The 16,478-nt window shown below is 34.7% G+C and overlaps 2 protein-coding genes across 5 annotated transcripts in view; one reads left to right on the top strand and one right to left on the bottom strand.

The window, feature by feature from the left end:
* Positions 1 to 3,557, bottom strand: part of LOC138699521 (uncharacterized) — a 101,736-nt gene extending 98,179 nt beyond the window's left edge. Inside the window, exon 1 of the transcript XR_011332024.1 lies at positions 3,321 to 3,557. The gene's annotated coding sequence lies outside the window, so the exon portion shown is untranslated. The remainder of the gene's footprint in view (positions 1 to 3,320) is intronic.
* Positions 1 to 16,478, top strand: part of Pli (E3 ubiquitin-protein ligase pellino) — a 513,023-nt gene that overhangs the window by 79,025 nt on the left and 417,520 nt on the right. Inside the window, exon 1 of one of the 4 annotated variants that reach the window (XM_069825472.1) lies at positions 8,053 to 8,423. The exons of the other annotated variants lie outside the window; for them this stretch is intronic. Coding sequence (XP_069681573.1) covers positions 8,413 to 8,423 — 11 coding nt within the window. The 5' untranslated portion in view covers positions 8,053 to 8,412. Of the gene's footprint in view, positions 1 to 8,052; positions 8,424 to 16,478 lie in introns of those variants that run through there. 4 annotated transcript variants of the gene reach the window in all.

Here is a 16,478-nt window from a genome sequence, read left to right as displayed (position 1 = left end):
AATGTGTTAGTTGCGTGCGAAAGTGCGTTGAGCGTTATCTGTCTGTAGCAGACGCCCCCAGAAACCACGGAGCCCTTCCCAGACTTGTGTAGTTACGTGGTCAGAGTAAAATACCACTAGAATTAAAGCGGATTTGAGGGTAGTTGTTTAGGGGTGAATTGAATTGAGCTGGCTTTTTGTTGGCTTAACCGACAGGATTATGCCATGTCCAATAATTAACCTTGAAGCCCCGTAAATTTCTTGACGAAGTGAATGGCGGATAGTGACTTTGTGACAGATTAGACCAAATAAGTGGGAAGGCAAAGTTAATTAAATGGGACGTAAGGACTTCTGTAAATTTAACACACTGCTGCTGTCTTACGGGACACGGTATCGTGCAAGGAGTTCGGGAGCTAGCTGGAGTACAGGAAATTTCACCCTAGTGTTTTAAGCCGTTTGTTACACTTTGTTGCAGGTTTACTGGCTGTTCCGCTTACACATTTTAAGTGTGTGGTGCAATTTTAGGCCCGAAGCATCAGGGTCGTTCTTTACTACATTACTTAGCTTAAATCTCGTTTTCGAAATATTCGAATGTGTTAGGTATTAGAATTAGAATTATTTATTAGGGTGAACTTGAGATCAACAAACTTTCTCTTCCACTTCACCATAAATCAACCTGAGGTACAAAGTAATTCGTACAATATAATGAAATTATAACATTCAATAATATACCTAACATATAATCTTTTCGCTGTAAGAAAAATCCTAATGTAAACAATAGCACGTGACTGAAGTGGGGCTTCATTGGCCGCTGTTTGGCGCCATAGATTCTCAGTACATGTTCCCGCCTATTGTTGTACATTCTGTTTCATGTTAAACATTTCTCGTTACTCGTCAAGTAGGCCTAACCTCACTACTATGCATTCGTTTGCTTAGGAAACATTTACTTTATAATAACTCTAATTAAAACTCACATAACTTATTATATACATTTAAGACTATTTGTTTTTCTCCGCTTTTGAGAGGGTTTCTGCTCTTATGATTAATAACCAAACACACCGAGGATGCAGAAGCGATACTTCAGTATCACGTGCTTACGTGAAAAACTACAAGCTCAAGTGACGCCAGCTTGTTACAAGAACAGACTACCTCGGTATTACTGTTTGTATTCATCCGCGTTCATAGTATATAACAAAATATAAAAGTAGCTTTTCTTTTACATATCGTTTTACATATGAGTGAAGTTATATGTTTCATTGTATTTAACAACTAGAATTCAATTTTTTATTTTCAAATAATACAAGTTGATAGTTTCCAAATACGGACTATATTTTACTGCGTCATGTGAGTGTTTCGACTGTGAGCCAATCACGGATATGACAGTCACGTGCTTTTGTTTACATTAGGATTTTTCTTACAGCGAAAACAGTATAGTAGGGGAGAGTTGCCGATATTGGACCGTTGCCTAAATTGGACCGCAGTAGTATTTCCATATATAGAAGTATTTCAAACATTTCAGTTGGCACTACTGCTTGCTAACACTACCTAAGGTACTCATCTTGACGTTCAGTGAGCTGCATCCATTTTAGCGAATAGTATTGCTGTTAATGTATTTTGGTGTTTTCTCTTACAATTTTTACGCTACGGATCTTAAGCTTCTGTATACAGTTGGAGTAAGTAATAACAAATTCTATACTATGCATTCCAAGTATTTTTCATTGCGGGTTTCAAAACTACTTTTTAATTTCATGTGTTTGTTGAGTGTCGTTTGTTTGCGTACGTGAACAAGATGCCTAGGTTGGACGTCTGCGCGTTGCCTGGATTGGACTGGTCCAATTTAGGAAACTGTTGTTAGTATTTTTTTTCAACATGAATATAAAGCATTATATTATGGCCAACGTTAAGAAAAAGTAATGTATTGGGGGATCCTATGTCTTTATGTTTCCAAGATGTTAAAAAGGGGAACCTACCGGAAATGAAATGATACTTTGAAGATGGCGGTAGCAGCATAAAGGAATAGTGACTATGGATTCAACGAGTGTGCTCGCGTATATGGATTGCCATAAGCTACAGCAATAAGACATGCTGATTGTAAAAACGCTTTCCAATGAAGTCCTTCGGAAGGCAAGCAACCTTCAATTGGGGTATGGAAAAAATTATTGCCGATCACATTCTCTTGTTTGAAGAAAGGTTTTATGGGTTGACAATCAAAGATGTGCATAAGCTTGCTTTTGATGTCACAGAAAAATATTATGCTCCCTACACCTTTAACAAGGAGAAAAAAATGGCCGGAAAGAAGTGGTTCTCTGCTTCTATGAAGCGAAACTCTAAATTTCCTCTCCTTCATCCAGAAGGGACATCAATGGCCCGAGCTACGCAGTTCAATAGGAAGAGTGTTAACCAGTTTTCCAACCTGCTGGAAAAAACTGTCGATGAGAATGGTATTACAGCAAACGCCGTGTTCAGCGTTGACGAATCTGGGTTTACAACGGTGCAAAAGAGGCAATAGAACGTTATAGCTCAGAAAGAGAAGCACCAAGTCGGAGTCATAAGTGGCGAAAGAGGAGTAAATACCACAGTAGTCTGTGTTGTCAATGCTGCCACTGGTAACTTTCAAACTCAAGAAGAAATCATGTCAGCTTTTTATTTTTATTTTACGTTTTATTCACAGGAGTCTCGTAACCAAACGGGAAACTTTCCAGTTCTATGTAACATTTTTTTTTTTTTTTACTTTTCTATGAGTTTTCCTGAAATTTTGAAATAGGCTATGTAACCGAGACAAGCAACTATTACATCACAATATTTAATACGAAGTCACTAATATTTTCGACTTTAAAAAGTCATCTTCAGGTGCATGAGATGCAAACAATTTTTAAAAATTAGGTGATAAGTTGATCTAGCAATTAATAACATAATAAGTAATGCACGTACTGGCATTTACATTTATATAAATTTCGTGCCTCTTGAGGTAAACTGTACATGGTAAAGCTGAACACTGATGCTAGATTTTCGTATGTATATAAGAGTCAAGGAGAAGGCACAGCATGATATTAACCTTATACAATTAAAGGCTAAGTATACTCATTAGATCGTATCATTAAAATTAAATTTGTACAGTTTGATATTAACTATGTTAAAATGTTAAATATAAAGTATAAATTTAAAAAAGATGGAGAAGCTGTGATGCAAATGCTGTTGGTGGGAGAGCACGCAGTCTAATTCGTCGTGGTGAATGCCATAGTTGTCTGAAAATATTTTAGTTAATAGGTTATTATTAATTTTGAAAAGGTTGTGAGAGCTGATATCAGCGTTTATTAAAAGTTTATTATATTTGTACTTACATAGTTGTTCAGTTGTTTGCATCCAGACAAGGGGGCGTGTTTCACCCGACGTTACATGTTTTAGACTGAGTGATGATGTATGGACAGATAACTGAGGGAATGCCAGGAGTGACTATTCGATAACATGTTATTTTATTAAGTGATATAGGGGTTTACGTAAATTTGGTATTTGCTCATTTAATAATGGATTATTTGGGTCTTCATTTTTTACAATAAAAAACTCTTCTGCAGTGTTGATAAGGTGTGAATTATTTATTACTTTTAAAATTTTTAAGGTGTTTTGTATACTATTAATTTCGTGGCCTGAATCAATAAGATGAGTAGCAAATTTAGATCTATTCCTGTTATTATGGAAGTCTGATTTATGTTCTTTAAATCTAATGTGGAAATTTCGTTTGGTTTGTCCTATGTATTTTCTATTGCAATTTTTACATTGTAGTTGATAAATACCACTTTGTGAGAATTTATTCGTTTTGCGCAATTTGTTGGGAATGATGCTATTTATTTTATTGTTAGTTCTGAAAGTGATATGTATATTTTCTTTTTTAAAAAATGAAGTTAAATGATTATTAATTTTTCCAAAATATGTCATTGGGTATCTAATTATATCTCTTTTTGGGTTTGTGGGTTGTAATGTGGTGAAAGTTTTATTTTTATTTCCTAGTTTCTTGATTCTATTTCGGATATAGTTTTCAATTGTGTTTCTGTTGAAGCCATTGTTTGTGGCGAGTTGTATTATGTATTTTCTTTCTTTTGTATAAGCTGTTTGACTTAAAGGGGTATTTATTAAGCGGTCAATGAGATACCTAAATTTACATAATTTTTGTGAATATGGGTGGTTAGAGGTTTTATGTATAGTATAATCAACTGAAGTAACTTTTCGTTAAATATTGTAGGTGAGTTTGGATTTATTTACTGTAATAGTTAAATCCCTCAGTTATCTGTCAATACATCATCACTCAGTCTAAAATATGTAACGTCGGGTGAAACACGCCCCCTTGTCTGAAAGCCAACAACTGAACAACTATGTAAGTACAAATATAACAAACTTTTAATAAACGCTGATATCAGCTCTCACAACCTTTTCAAAATTAATAATAACCTATTAACTAAAATATTTTCAGACAACTATGGCATTCACCACGACGAAGTAGACTGCGTGCTCTCCCACCAACAGCATTTGCATCACAGCTTCTCCATCTTTTTTAAATTTATACTTTATATTTAACATTTTAACATAGTTAATATCAAACTGTACAAATTTAATTTTAATGATACGATCTAATGAGTATACTTAGCCTTTAATTGTATAAGGTTAATATCATGCTGTGCCTTCTCCTTGACTCTTATATACATACGAAAATCTAGCATCAGTGTTCAGCTTTACCATGTACAGTTTACCTCAAGAGGCACGAAATTTATATAAATGTAAATACCAGTACGTGCATTACTTATTATGTTATTAATTGCTAGATCAACTTATCACCTAATTTTTAAAAATTGTTTGCATCTCATGCACCTGAAGATGACTTTTTAAAGTCGAAAATATTAGTGACTTCGTATTAAATATTGTGATGTAACAGATTATCTGACCTCACAAATTGAAAAGTGTATTTGACTGAAAATTTATTATATATAATTATTAATAGTGAGACTTGTATCATTGGCAAGTGCTGTATTACTGGAAATTACAGTTGAAATAGGTATAATAGTTAAAATCCTACGGAATTGAAGTCTGCATTAACGCTTGGGATCACACAATACTGTATATTTGTAAGTCATGTATGATAATCCAATGTTCGTATCCTGATTTCCTTCGTGAGAGATCGTACCAAGCTGAGATTGTAATGTAATTATGCTTTTTCTTTGGGAAGTTTGTTTCGTATCTGGTGATAATATGAATGGAATGCAAACTCTCTTAAGAGACAGTCAGGTTATTGAAGCGTATGTGGACAAACTGGATTCTTTTTTCGCTTTCCTAGCTCGGTACTGCGTACAAACGTGGCCAATTGTGCGCTCTGGCGATAATATTTTTTTTCTGAAATTGCATTTCCGAAAACGGGGAAGTAAAACTTACTTTTATTTTCTGTGCGGTATTCAAAACATTTTCTCTTTTAGAGTGAATTTGCTATAGTGTGCTTATTCTGAATGTTATTTGTAAATAATACCTGGATTTTAACATAAAAAGGTTATGATTTAATACTTAAACAGTATATTGATAGTCGATTTTTTTCAATTTCCGAGTTTCTGTAATACACTTAACACACATGTATTGCATACTATTTTTTTCACGATGGGTTTTAACTAAATTATTATAAACTAGCCGTACCCGTGCGCTCCGCTGCACCTGTTAGAAATAAATATAAAGTAATTACATAATTAAAATAGGACATTTGATCCAGGGAACATTCGTGTTTGATAGAAGGATAAATCGTTTAATATGTTACTTAATTGAAATTGCATCCAAATAATTAAAATGCGATCATTTTGGTCCAGAGACACTCATTTGGTGCAATGACAATTCCTTTAACATGTTTCTTAATTTTTATTACATGCAACCATAGTTTAATGAAGATTGACATAATTTAGATTTAATGTGTATATTTTATTTTACTTGTTATAGGTTTCCATTGAATTATGGTAATAACTTAATTTTAACCCTTGTTTTCTACGTATTCAGTAAATGGCGCTTGGCCCACTGTGGTTCTGAACCCTTCAAATAACTTAAATTATGTTATATTATATTATATTATATTATATTATATTATATTATATTATATCAGAAGTTACTGTAATAACATTATAGCATTATGTCCATCTAGAGAAACTACACTTTCCAATGGTGAAATAATAATTAATTATACAAATCGGTTAATTTAGCTTCCGATATTACTTCATACAAACACAGAAACATTCTCTGTAGGCTATCTTTCATAGCTTTCGATTGTTGCTGTCCAAGGCCCCTTATAGACGAAGTCATTTGTTTTTTAATTCATTACACGGCCTTAGATGGCAGTTATTTTAATTTTGAAACTCATTTGTCTTATTAAATATCAGTCCTATCAAAATTTTTGAAGGAATAAAACTTATCGCAAATTATTTTTAAAGAAACTTTTGTGATGTAACATTTTTCACAAAAATCAATAATCGAGATATTTCGATTTATTTAATTCAGGCCCCCTTATAACCCCCCTTTTAAATAATGTAGTTTGAATGCCATATAGCCTAAAATCTAAGTTACAACGAACTTAATTTATATTCCAATATTCATCGAAATCGGTTCAGCCATTATCGCGTGAAAAGGTGACAGACAGACAGACAGACAGACATACAAACAAAAATAAAAAAAAAGCGATTTTCGGTTTCAGGGTGGTTAATTGTATATGTTAGGACCAATTATTTTTGGAAAATAGAAAATTACCAGAAAAATTTCGGCTACAGATTTATTATTAGTATAGATATAGTAGCCATGAGATAAGGTAGAAAGAGTTACCATGGTACCAGAAATATAAAATACCATGTCAGGTGCCACTGTAATTAAATTGGACTTTAACAACAATAACAATATACAATCGAATATAATTATAACTGATATAAATATTTTAAAATGTAAAACTTTGTATGTCAACGAGACATTTGTCCCTCGCCCCACTCTACGTGTTTATCAATTCCAAACAAATTATTTGTTATAAATACATGCAAGTGTGGAATAAAGCGTGATATTGCTAACGTAGGAAGAATTTCATCCGATTAATCTAAGAGACTCATCATTGTAGATCTTATCAAAATTATCCTAATAAATTATTTAAAAAGAAGCACTTCAACTGATTTTAAACACTGATTAGTATTCTATTATATATATATATATATATATATATATATATATATTTTTATATTCACTTTTGTTATTTTTCATCTTTTCTTTACATGAAATTAAAAAAAAAGCGAAAACAAAAACAAAAAAGAAATATTTTCTAAGTTAGGAATCTTCCAATCTTTCAAAATTCAATAAATCAATTAAAACTAAAATATCATTTATGTATATAATAATTATTATTCCATTATATTATTGCATAATATTTTGCATTTATTTTACAATTGTGTTATTTAATATTTTTCATTTAATTTTTTGGGTCTTTTAATGGCGGTGTGGTGTAGATATTTATATGCGTGGTTCTCTTCAGTATTGGCTCGAGAGAGAGTATCTTTCATTGTTATGGAAGCAAATAACTTTCCGAATGTCTGATATTCTTCATTGAAAATAAATCTGAAAAATGTTTATTTGAACGTCTAATGAACTTAGCTTGCAGCATATGCTACACAAGCCACTAGTACATTTATAATATGGAATATGGGTTAAATTAAACATTTTTATAAAGAACACTTTCTTATGATTTAAACAATATGCTTATATTAGTCTTTGATATTGCATGATAAATTATTGTAACGTATACATTATAACAACGCTAATTTTTCTGGTTTTCCCATGGGAGTAATGATAGAACTTTCAATGCTTCAGAAAGTAGTCATTGTATATTAATTTGTATACATTTTCAGAGCTAGCGATTTTTATTATCTCACTTTATCAGGCCCAGCAGCCACGCAGGTACTGTTGTTGGTATGCTGTTCGGGCAACAGATGTCGGGATAATCAAGCGTTCGGTGCGCTGACAGTGAGCATTGTTTGAACCACGTGGTTCAATGTTTTGTCGTTTATGTTCGTCTACAACGTCTACACTGTTTTTCTGTGGCAGTCTTTGTGTGCGAAGCGTCTGTTGGGTTGATATTAGGATATTACTCTCTCTCCAGGCGTATTTTCTCATATAATGCTGTGACGTTTCTTGTTTTCGTGTGCACTTCTTATCATTTTTAATTGTTTGTAGCTGATATATATAAAGGTAGAGGCATAACACGTGTGTGTGTAGAAGACATGGAATATGGTATTGTGTTATTCCAGCACGAGAGTTTAGTTTACAAATACTAATCATCTGATTCGGAAGAAATCGTGTGTGTGTGTTGTGCCGGGATACAACGTAACTGTCAGAATTTCGTGTGATAATCCTTCATCCCCAATTCGGGAACAGCTCTCCAAAATGGTTATTAGGTGAGTTGAAGATAGACTTAGTGAAATTTATTCCATTTCTTGGGGGCTGATTACATTGTTGTTTGGTAGAAGATGCAGACCCACATTATTGTAAAGGCCTACATGTACCGAACATGATGGTCACAAAACAGGAACTATTCTAAGGCGAATTAGTGAGTTCCAGACCATTAAATGAATTTTAATTAAATGAAAGTGGAATTTATTCATTAAGTAGAATGTCCTGCATACCCCTATTTCGGTTTGATACAATTTGACTAGTATTGTCATACAAATTTTGATAGTGTTCTTTATGCACATGTAAGACTGTTTGGGTAGTTGAATGGGTGCACCGTTGAATGTTATGCTGAGATTTTCGTTGAAGGGCTGCAAGTAACCTACGTATGTATAATCGTATGTGTTGGTTTATTGGAAAAGTACTCGTTTTGTCGCAGGCGTTCTTATTTGCAAAAATAATTGAAATAAAATGCAAAGATTTAGAACTGAAGTAAATATTAAACCTAATTCCACGTTCTGGAATTTTTAGATAACTTATAGGATACTTATATGGACTTAAATGCAATCAAGACGTTTTCGTTCATGAAGTGAGAAGTAAATGGACTAATTATGTAGAATTATTGTTTGCCCTGCCCTCTAGGCTACCATTGCATTGTACAATAACATGAGAATAGGCTGTTACTTTTCTCTTTAGAGTTAACCAGAACTTCCAGGATATTACGCTCATGGAATACTTATAAAGATGACTGCACTTAATTGCGTCAGTTCAATTTCTCTCTCCTTTTAACTTGGGCGTGAGAAATGTCTTGAAAAGTCTTGACAAATGTTTATTAGTTCGCGTTTATATGTTGTTTTCACTCTAGAGTTATAATAAGACTGAAAATTTGGCGGCATTTTTTTTGAGTTCAGGCTACTTCAATAGTAGGCTTCTAATGTATATATTTTAGTCACAGCTGCCGAGTTTATTTTGTTACAACAGGACCTTTGATATTGTATATTTAAATTTAAGTAAAAATGTCGTTTATTTTTAAGGTAGGTTGTAAAAAAAAAAAAAACTTAAATCACTGAGAAACCAGCCAGCCAATGGCGTTTTGGTGGTAAGCAAATTACAATGAGGTATAGAAAGGTGGAATGACGGTTGGAGTGTTTAAAATATAAAACAGGTTTTAATTCAAGGTTGCAGAAGATCTCATAATAGTAGAACTGTAACTTTTTTTTAAGCTAAAATGTTTCAAATTAATACACTTGCATTATCGTCCTTCGTAGATCATATGTGATTTGTTTACATTGTGCGAATTCCCGCCTTTGGGAGCATCTGTTTGTCATTGCTGCCAACTTTTTTATGCAGAGACAATGTTTTGAAGTAGTAACGCAGTCATAAGTGCGTTATTATTAGGGCTCGGAATTTGAGGACCTAAAAGTTGGTATTGCAACGTAGTACCGGTATAGTTCAAGCTAAGCAAACATTCCCTCTATCTCAGGTAGAACCCTCGTTATCACTAGGTACTTTGTTACGCCTGGTGAACATTAACTCCGAAATCTATTCACAATCTTTCGACAATAAACGTAAACAAAAGGAAGATTATAGTACCCTCCCCACAGGTAACAAAATCTGCGGCGCGGTTTAACACACACACAAAAAAAAAAAAATTCTTTTCATTTGAAATATCGTGTGTTGAGCAAAGACTCTTTGAATTCCAAAGAAGTGTAAACCAGACACTTAACCTTGCATATACTTCTATCACACAACTAATTAAATACATACTGTCTTTTTTAACTTTTAGGTCCTCAAATTCCGAGCTCTAATTATTATTTTTACGCATGAATATAATGTTAAATTACACATACGTATGAAAGTGTCGAAGTTAAATGCTATTTCCAAAATATATACAAAAAAAGTGCAACAAGAATTTACTTCAAAGACGGAAATCATTGACAACAGGACTCGAAAAATTGGAGAACATGAAGTTAACGAAGTTCAGTACATTTGCATGAAAAACGGCGTGCATGTAATAGATGTTACGCGCAGATATAACCCTAAGTGGAAGTCACGGTCGTGTGTTCGATTCCAGCTTAACGCATAGATAGATATTTGTTCATGATGCCCATGTTGTGTATGCTGAATGCTCACTGCTCTGCATCCTGTAGTCTTTATAGCATAGGTCCTTCATGTCCGTCAACTGTCAGGACGATGAAGTAAAAAAAAAAAAAATAGATACAGGTGTACCACGAACAAAAGCCATGTATAAATTATTATTATTATTATTATTATTATTATTATTATTATTATTATTATTATTATTATAGATAATTTATATTTTGTGTTCTGTATTGACTTCGTCACAACGTTGTTGGCGTATTTTTTATACTCAGCACATTCTCTGTAGCCTAATAATTCGCCAGTACTTCGCACGCTATGTCACTTGGTTCTAATAGATCAGCGTTTCTCAAACTATGATCCGCGAACCACCTGTGGTCCTCGAGGTCTGCTCTTGTGGTCCTTCAAAAAAAGACAGAAGAAAAAATAAATTCAAACGAATTATGTATCACATTGTGGCTAAAATCTCAGAGTTTGGAAATGGCAATCGAATTTCACTTTTTCTCCCAGTACTGACATTTTGTGAAATTTATTACCCTATCCGTCTATCGACTTCCCACTCTACTCTCAGCAACAAAAGAGAGATTTAAAGCACTATACACGTGGTGTTTCTCGCTATCTTTTCCCTGCACATCTGGCGCCACGCCTGTAACCCAGTCAGGGACCACCCGAATTCATAACATAGGACCAAAGTACCGAACCTTTATTCAATTTTAAAATAAAGTATACTGGAATTAAAATATGCTACGAAAATGATAAATTTGCTTTCTAAGGCAACAGGAGTAAGGTGGTCCGCGGAACTGTTCTGACTTTAAAAAATGGTCCCCACTTCAAAAAAGTTTGAGAAACGCTGTAATAGATTAATAGAACAGAGTTCATTATCTCACTCTGCAAATATTAGATGAAAAATCTAGAATATATTATCTTTTATTAATTTATTATATTGGCCCTACTAATATAAGAATTAATGGGAAATTTTCAGTATATGGATACCTCACTGACAACAATTATTTTAAAATAATAAAACGAGCAGATTTGTCTGTGTTTGTCGAATGCGCATCATCATGCTTACGAAAAGGCATTTTTCACTGCCAGTAATTTATTTTGTGTGTGCAAGGTTAGTTTTGTGTGTGCAAGGTTAGAATTTTGGAGTAAGAGGGAAAGGAAGGTATCCGTGTTCTGAAATTTATCCTCAACACTAAATCGGAAAATTCAATTTTTCTTTGTCGGATCTTTTACTTTAGGATTAGGCTACTAGTTTTCGTACTGCATTCGTCTTGAAAACAGAAACTCACGTCCGCCACTGTGGAGTAACTGTTAGAATCTCTGATCGTGAAAAGAACGGGCTCGGGTTCAAATCCTGGTTTGGACAAGTTACCTGTTTGAGGGTTTTTCCGAGGTTTTCCCTTAACTCATTAAAAACAAATGCTGGGATAATTTTCGGCGCTGGACCCTGTCATTTCACTTTCAGTTCACTCCGACGCTTGATGACCATTGCAGTTGATAAAGCATCGCAAAAGAATCCAGCCAAAAAAAAAAGATAAATTGTCATATTTCCCCCTCCCCCCCGTACCGGCATGCCCTAACATTTAATTTAATATGCCAAATTTATATGTAATTACTAAATATTGAATGGTCTTTTCGACATGAATATTCTTAGTGTAAAGAAAGTCTCCAACTTCCAGTAGATAACAGTGAACTTCAACCTTCAAATCATTTTGAAGTCTTGTAACCTAGCTATATAAATAGAATAGAGGCATTAGCTTCTTAAAGGTGAACATATCCTTTATAATTCCAACTTTACTCCTGTCAACTTTATGTATGTAGGTACTTCAGAGGTTTTGGCTTTGTCGACCTGCCCTTTCGACGCCTTTAATGCCGACAAAAATGGTTAGATGTAACAGATTTTTGTCCCTTTTACAACCTACTCCGTTTTATGATTGCTTATCAAAGAACTTGTGTGAGAAGAGTTCAGTCCTTGTGTATGTGTGGGGTTTCATCGCTCAGGTAGCGTTCATAGCGTATGTTTTGACCTGATGAAGTTTTCCGCTAGAACACATTTATTGTACTTGAAGTTCATGGATTTACGTATTTTATCCGTGAGTAGAATTGTTAAAAATGATTAGAGGCGTGCTATTATTTTCACATAGGCACATAAATCCCGAAAGCCAAATTTCCGAAAGCACATTTTACAGAAATATCACTTTTCTGATTCCATTTTGTCAAACGCACAATTCCGATATAGCTAGGCCTACGTAACAATAAAGAAATTACAGCTTCTGATTGTAATAAAGAAACAACAATGATGAAACGTTTGTATAATCCCAAATTTGATCATCGAAGGAGAATTGGGAGGAAATCGAAAAATCGAAGGAGAATTGGGAGGAAAATTTAAAAGGTACGCAAAACTCGTCCTTGCAAGGGGTTGGGGGCTGTACAAAACTAAATATGTGAGCTCCAAGCCTGTTGGCCACTAGTCTCACTCCGGGTTACGCTGCTCCCCTGAAGGAGCTCTAGAAAATTTTGAAGGGGAAGCCGAAATTGGACGTAACCTCTTAGGTACCACATACGCGAGGGGGGCTGAGATTGATCACTTGATCACTGAACGGGGCGAGGAGGAGTTGGCTGGTGTTTGCCGTTAGGATGGCAAGACGCCGTCATCCGTTGTTCGATGACAAAGCATTTGAAGGCCGTCGGAAGAAGCGCCGTGAATTCTAACCTGCAATTTGAGAGGTCCCTGTCCTTTCAATTTGCGACTTATTGAGTGACCTCGTATGTTTAATAGACTATTAATATTATCTGAACTAGGGCATACATAATTTATAATAAAGGTGGAATATATATGGGGAAGGGCAAGATGAAATTCCAAGTTCCAAGATGAAATGAATCTTAAATAACGAAATTCGCACGGAGTTGGGTGAAATTATTGTTAAACGGTTAAAAGTTTTTTTTTTGTGCCGAATTAAAGATGGAGAGGGAACCTCAGGTAATACAACCACACACGGCTAGGTATAAAATTATTATTATTATTATTATTATTATTATTATTATTATTATTATTATTATTATTATTAATACTATTATTGTACGGGCGGCCGGGTAGCTCAGTTGGTAGAGCAGCTGGCTACGGACTGGGGGGTCCGGGGTTCGATCCCAGGTTGTGACAGGATTTTTTCTCGTTGCCAAACTTTCAGAATGGCCCCGAGGTTCACTCAGTCTCCTATAAAATTGAGTACCGGGTCCTTCCCGAGGGTAAAAGGCGGTCAGAGCGTGGTGCCGACCACACCACCTCATTCTAGTGCCGAGGTCATGGAAAGCATGGGGCTCTACCTCCATGCCCCCCAAGCGCCTTCATGGCATGTTACGGGGATACCTTTTACCCTTACATAAATCGCGATTTCTTTTTACGTGCTCTTGCTAGCCCAATTCTGTAGATTCTGTTACGAACCCTTGGTAAGTCGCTGAATTTGCTTACTCATATGTCTTCTTAAGAAGTTGTCAACCTCGTTACATGTCAGATGGACGGAGGTTAAGGTCTCTACTTTCACAGACAATCTGCAGTAATAGAAGTAGGGATACCAATCCCACGTGTGCGCCTCTTTTACCCCAAGGAAATGCTCCTGGTATTCCTTTCTGTTAGAAGTTGAGTAAACCCAAGAGCCATAGTGTGAATGGAAAGATTAGATAATGGAGAAAATCCATGATCTCATCAGGAATCGAACCCGCGACCTTCCGACTTGCAGTGTAACACCTTAACCGCGACGCTACTGCGCGCCCTCATGTGTCTTAGTACTTGGGGGAGGGAAAATAAAAGAACTGCTCTACAGTATAGGCTACTGCTGCGGTGTGAAAAAATGTGGAGGTGGGTTCTGCATCCAACCATTAAAAATACACGAGGCTTTAAATTGTCTTAGGCCCGATTGTATAAACCATTTAATCTTAGATCATAGGTTAAATTGATCCTTGTTTCAGCTGAACTTGGAATTTTGTGTTGTATAAAGTCTAATCTGAGATTAATTTGTTTCAAACTAAAGTCAACTTTGACTGAAGAAATTTCTCCGATTAAGTTAGATGATCCAAGTTCAGTTATTTCTTTTCTGTTTGAAATATACGAGTGACAGATTGTGCAAATAAAATATCCACTATTATTAAAATTAATATATATGATAGGTACATATATATATTTCTTTCAATTTCTTGCCTTAATACACAAACAATCTTATATTTTATAAGGCTCTATCGTGTTCAGCAGTATCAAATAACATAACCTATAATTATATTATGTTTATAACAACCATGAATAATTAATGGATATGATAGGTACATTCATAAATTTTCAATTAACTGTATTACTGAACGAAAATTGTGGTTTTATAAAGCTTTATTATGTTTAGCAGTATCAAACACCATAACATGATAACAACTCGGAGAACAGTCAACCTTCTTCTTATTGTCCGCCATTATTTACATTGCACAAAAAACCAGTGTCTCCAACAGAGTGTACGGAAAGTCGCCAAAAAGTATTGTAAAGCCGCTAGATTTCTCATTATCAACAAAGAAAGATTAAATTTTGTCACTATGGGGTGCTAAAAAGGTCACTAAATCCCTATTTAAACAATATAAAAGTTAAAAGAAATTGTTGAAAAAGAGTTAAAGTCGCTAGATTGGCAACACTGAACAAACCTGTCCGCGCATCACGTATTTCACCTATTTATGCGATGTTGCCAAATCCTTTTCACGTGAACTTAGATTGCATTTGAAGCAAGGTAATTTGATCGCAGAAAAGTTTTATACAATATAAGAAGTGTCTGAACTCGGTTCACTTCTCGATCTTCGATCAAAGTTGATCTTTAGTCAGGGAGTTTTATACAATTGGGCCTTAGAGAAAGACTCTGACTGTAACAAACTGCAGACATTGCTGGTCTTACGAAGTTTGTGTCGTGAATTTTGAAAATAATGTTGAATGTTTTTCTCTCTAGCCATTATTTAGGAGACTGCGTTCACTTTAACATTGTATTTGAACCTTCCTCATTCAGTGTTTCCCTTTGTGGCCTGACTCCAAGTTCACGTATATGTCTAGTGTCGATCCGGTGCTGTGGATTGAATTCGGCGTAGCTTAGTGGTCAGAGCGCTTGGTACGTAGAACGAAGGACCCGGGTTCGATCCCCGGCGCCGGAGCGAATTTTTCTCCTCAAATATTAATGGTCAACATTACAGAGATTATTCTGTAGGACAAATTAATAAATCCTTAATATTGTATTTGAAGTCATATTGGCCGTCGTTTTCTTAAAGTGATGGTTTTGAAAAAAATAAAACCTGCTATACTGACGATAATTTTACAGAATTCCGAAATTCTACGTTGATTCCTTCATTGTGCTTATACTGTGTCTGGGTGAAATATGCCAAATTAATAAGCTAAGTATTAAATATGTTGTACATTTGTAAAAAAAAAAATGTACTCGTGCGAAAGACTGTGTTCTGTAATATTGAAAATTGAGGCATTCCCTGGAATAAGAACTTAATGTACGTTATGTCGTTTTTTCATTTCGAAACATACTCTGTAACACACCTCTCTCCTACAATTATTGCTCTCCAACAAATACAGCGCCCTCCAGAAACATTTGAATGTCTTTCTGTGCTATGCTGTTATACTAGACCTAATGTTTGATGCTTTGTAGGCTATCTCAAATTCAAGATCTTTTAGCTCTTGTTTCAGAGAACGTCTCAGTTTTATTAATGGAGCTATACATGTCAATTACACCGAATTGATTGTCTTCAGCAAGTGTTGCAAAGTCCTCCTAAAAATAGTTCTGTTTTTATTGATTTGGTTTTCTGTCGTCCTTACTGCGTTTTTATATTTAGTTTAGCCTCTTTCTCTATAGCTATTTTTCTCTATGATTTAATTTTTCTTTCATTCCTTTTTTTCCTTTCCATTGTTCTCGGTGGCGTTACGGTTACCTTGC

Source organism: Periplaneta americana, chromosome 5 (genome assembly GCF_040183065.1).
Source record: "Periplaneta americana isolate PAMFEO1 chromosome 5, P.americana_PAMFEO1_priV1, whole genome shotgun sequence".
Classification (NCBI taxonomy): Eukaryota; Metazoa; Arthropoda; class Insecta; order Blattodea; family Blattidae; genus Periplaneta; species Periplaneta americana.
This window is presented reverse-complemented; position numbering and strand designations above follow the sequence as displayed.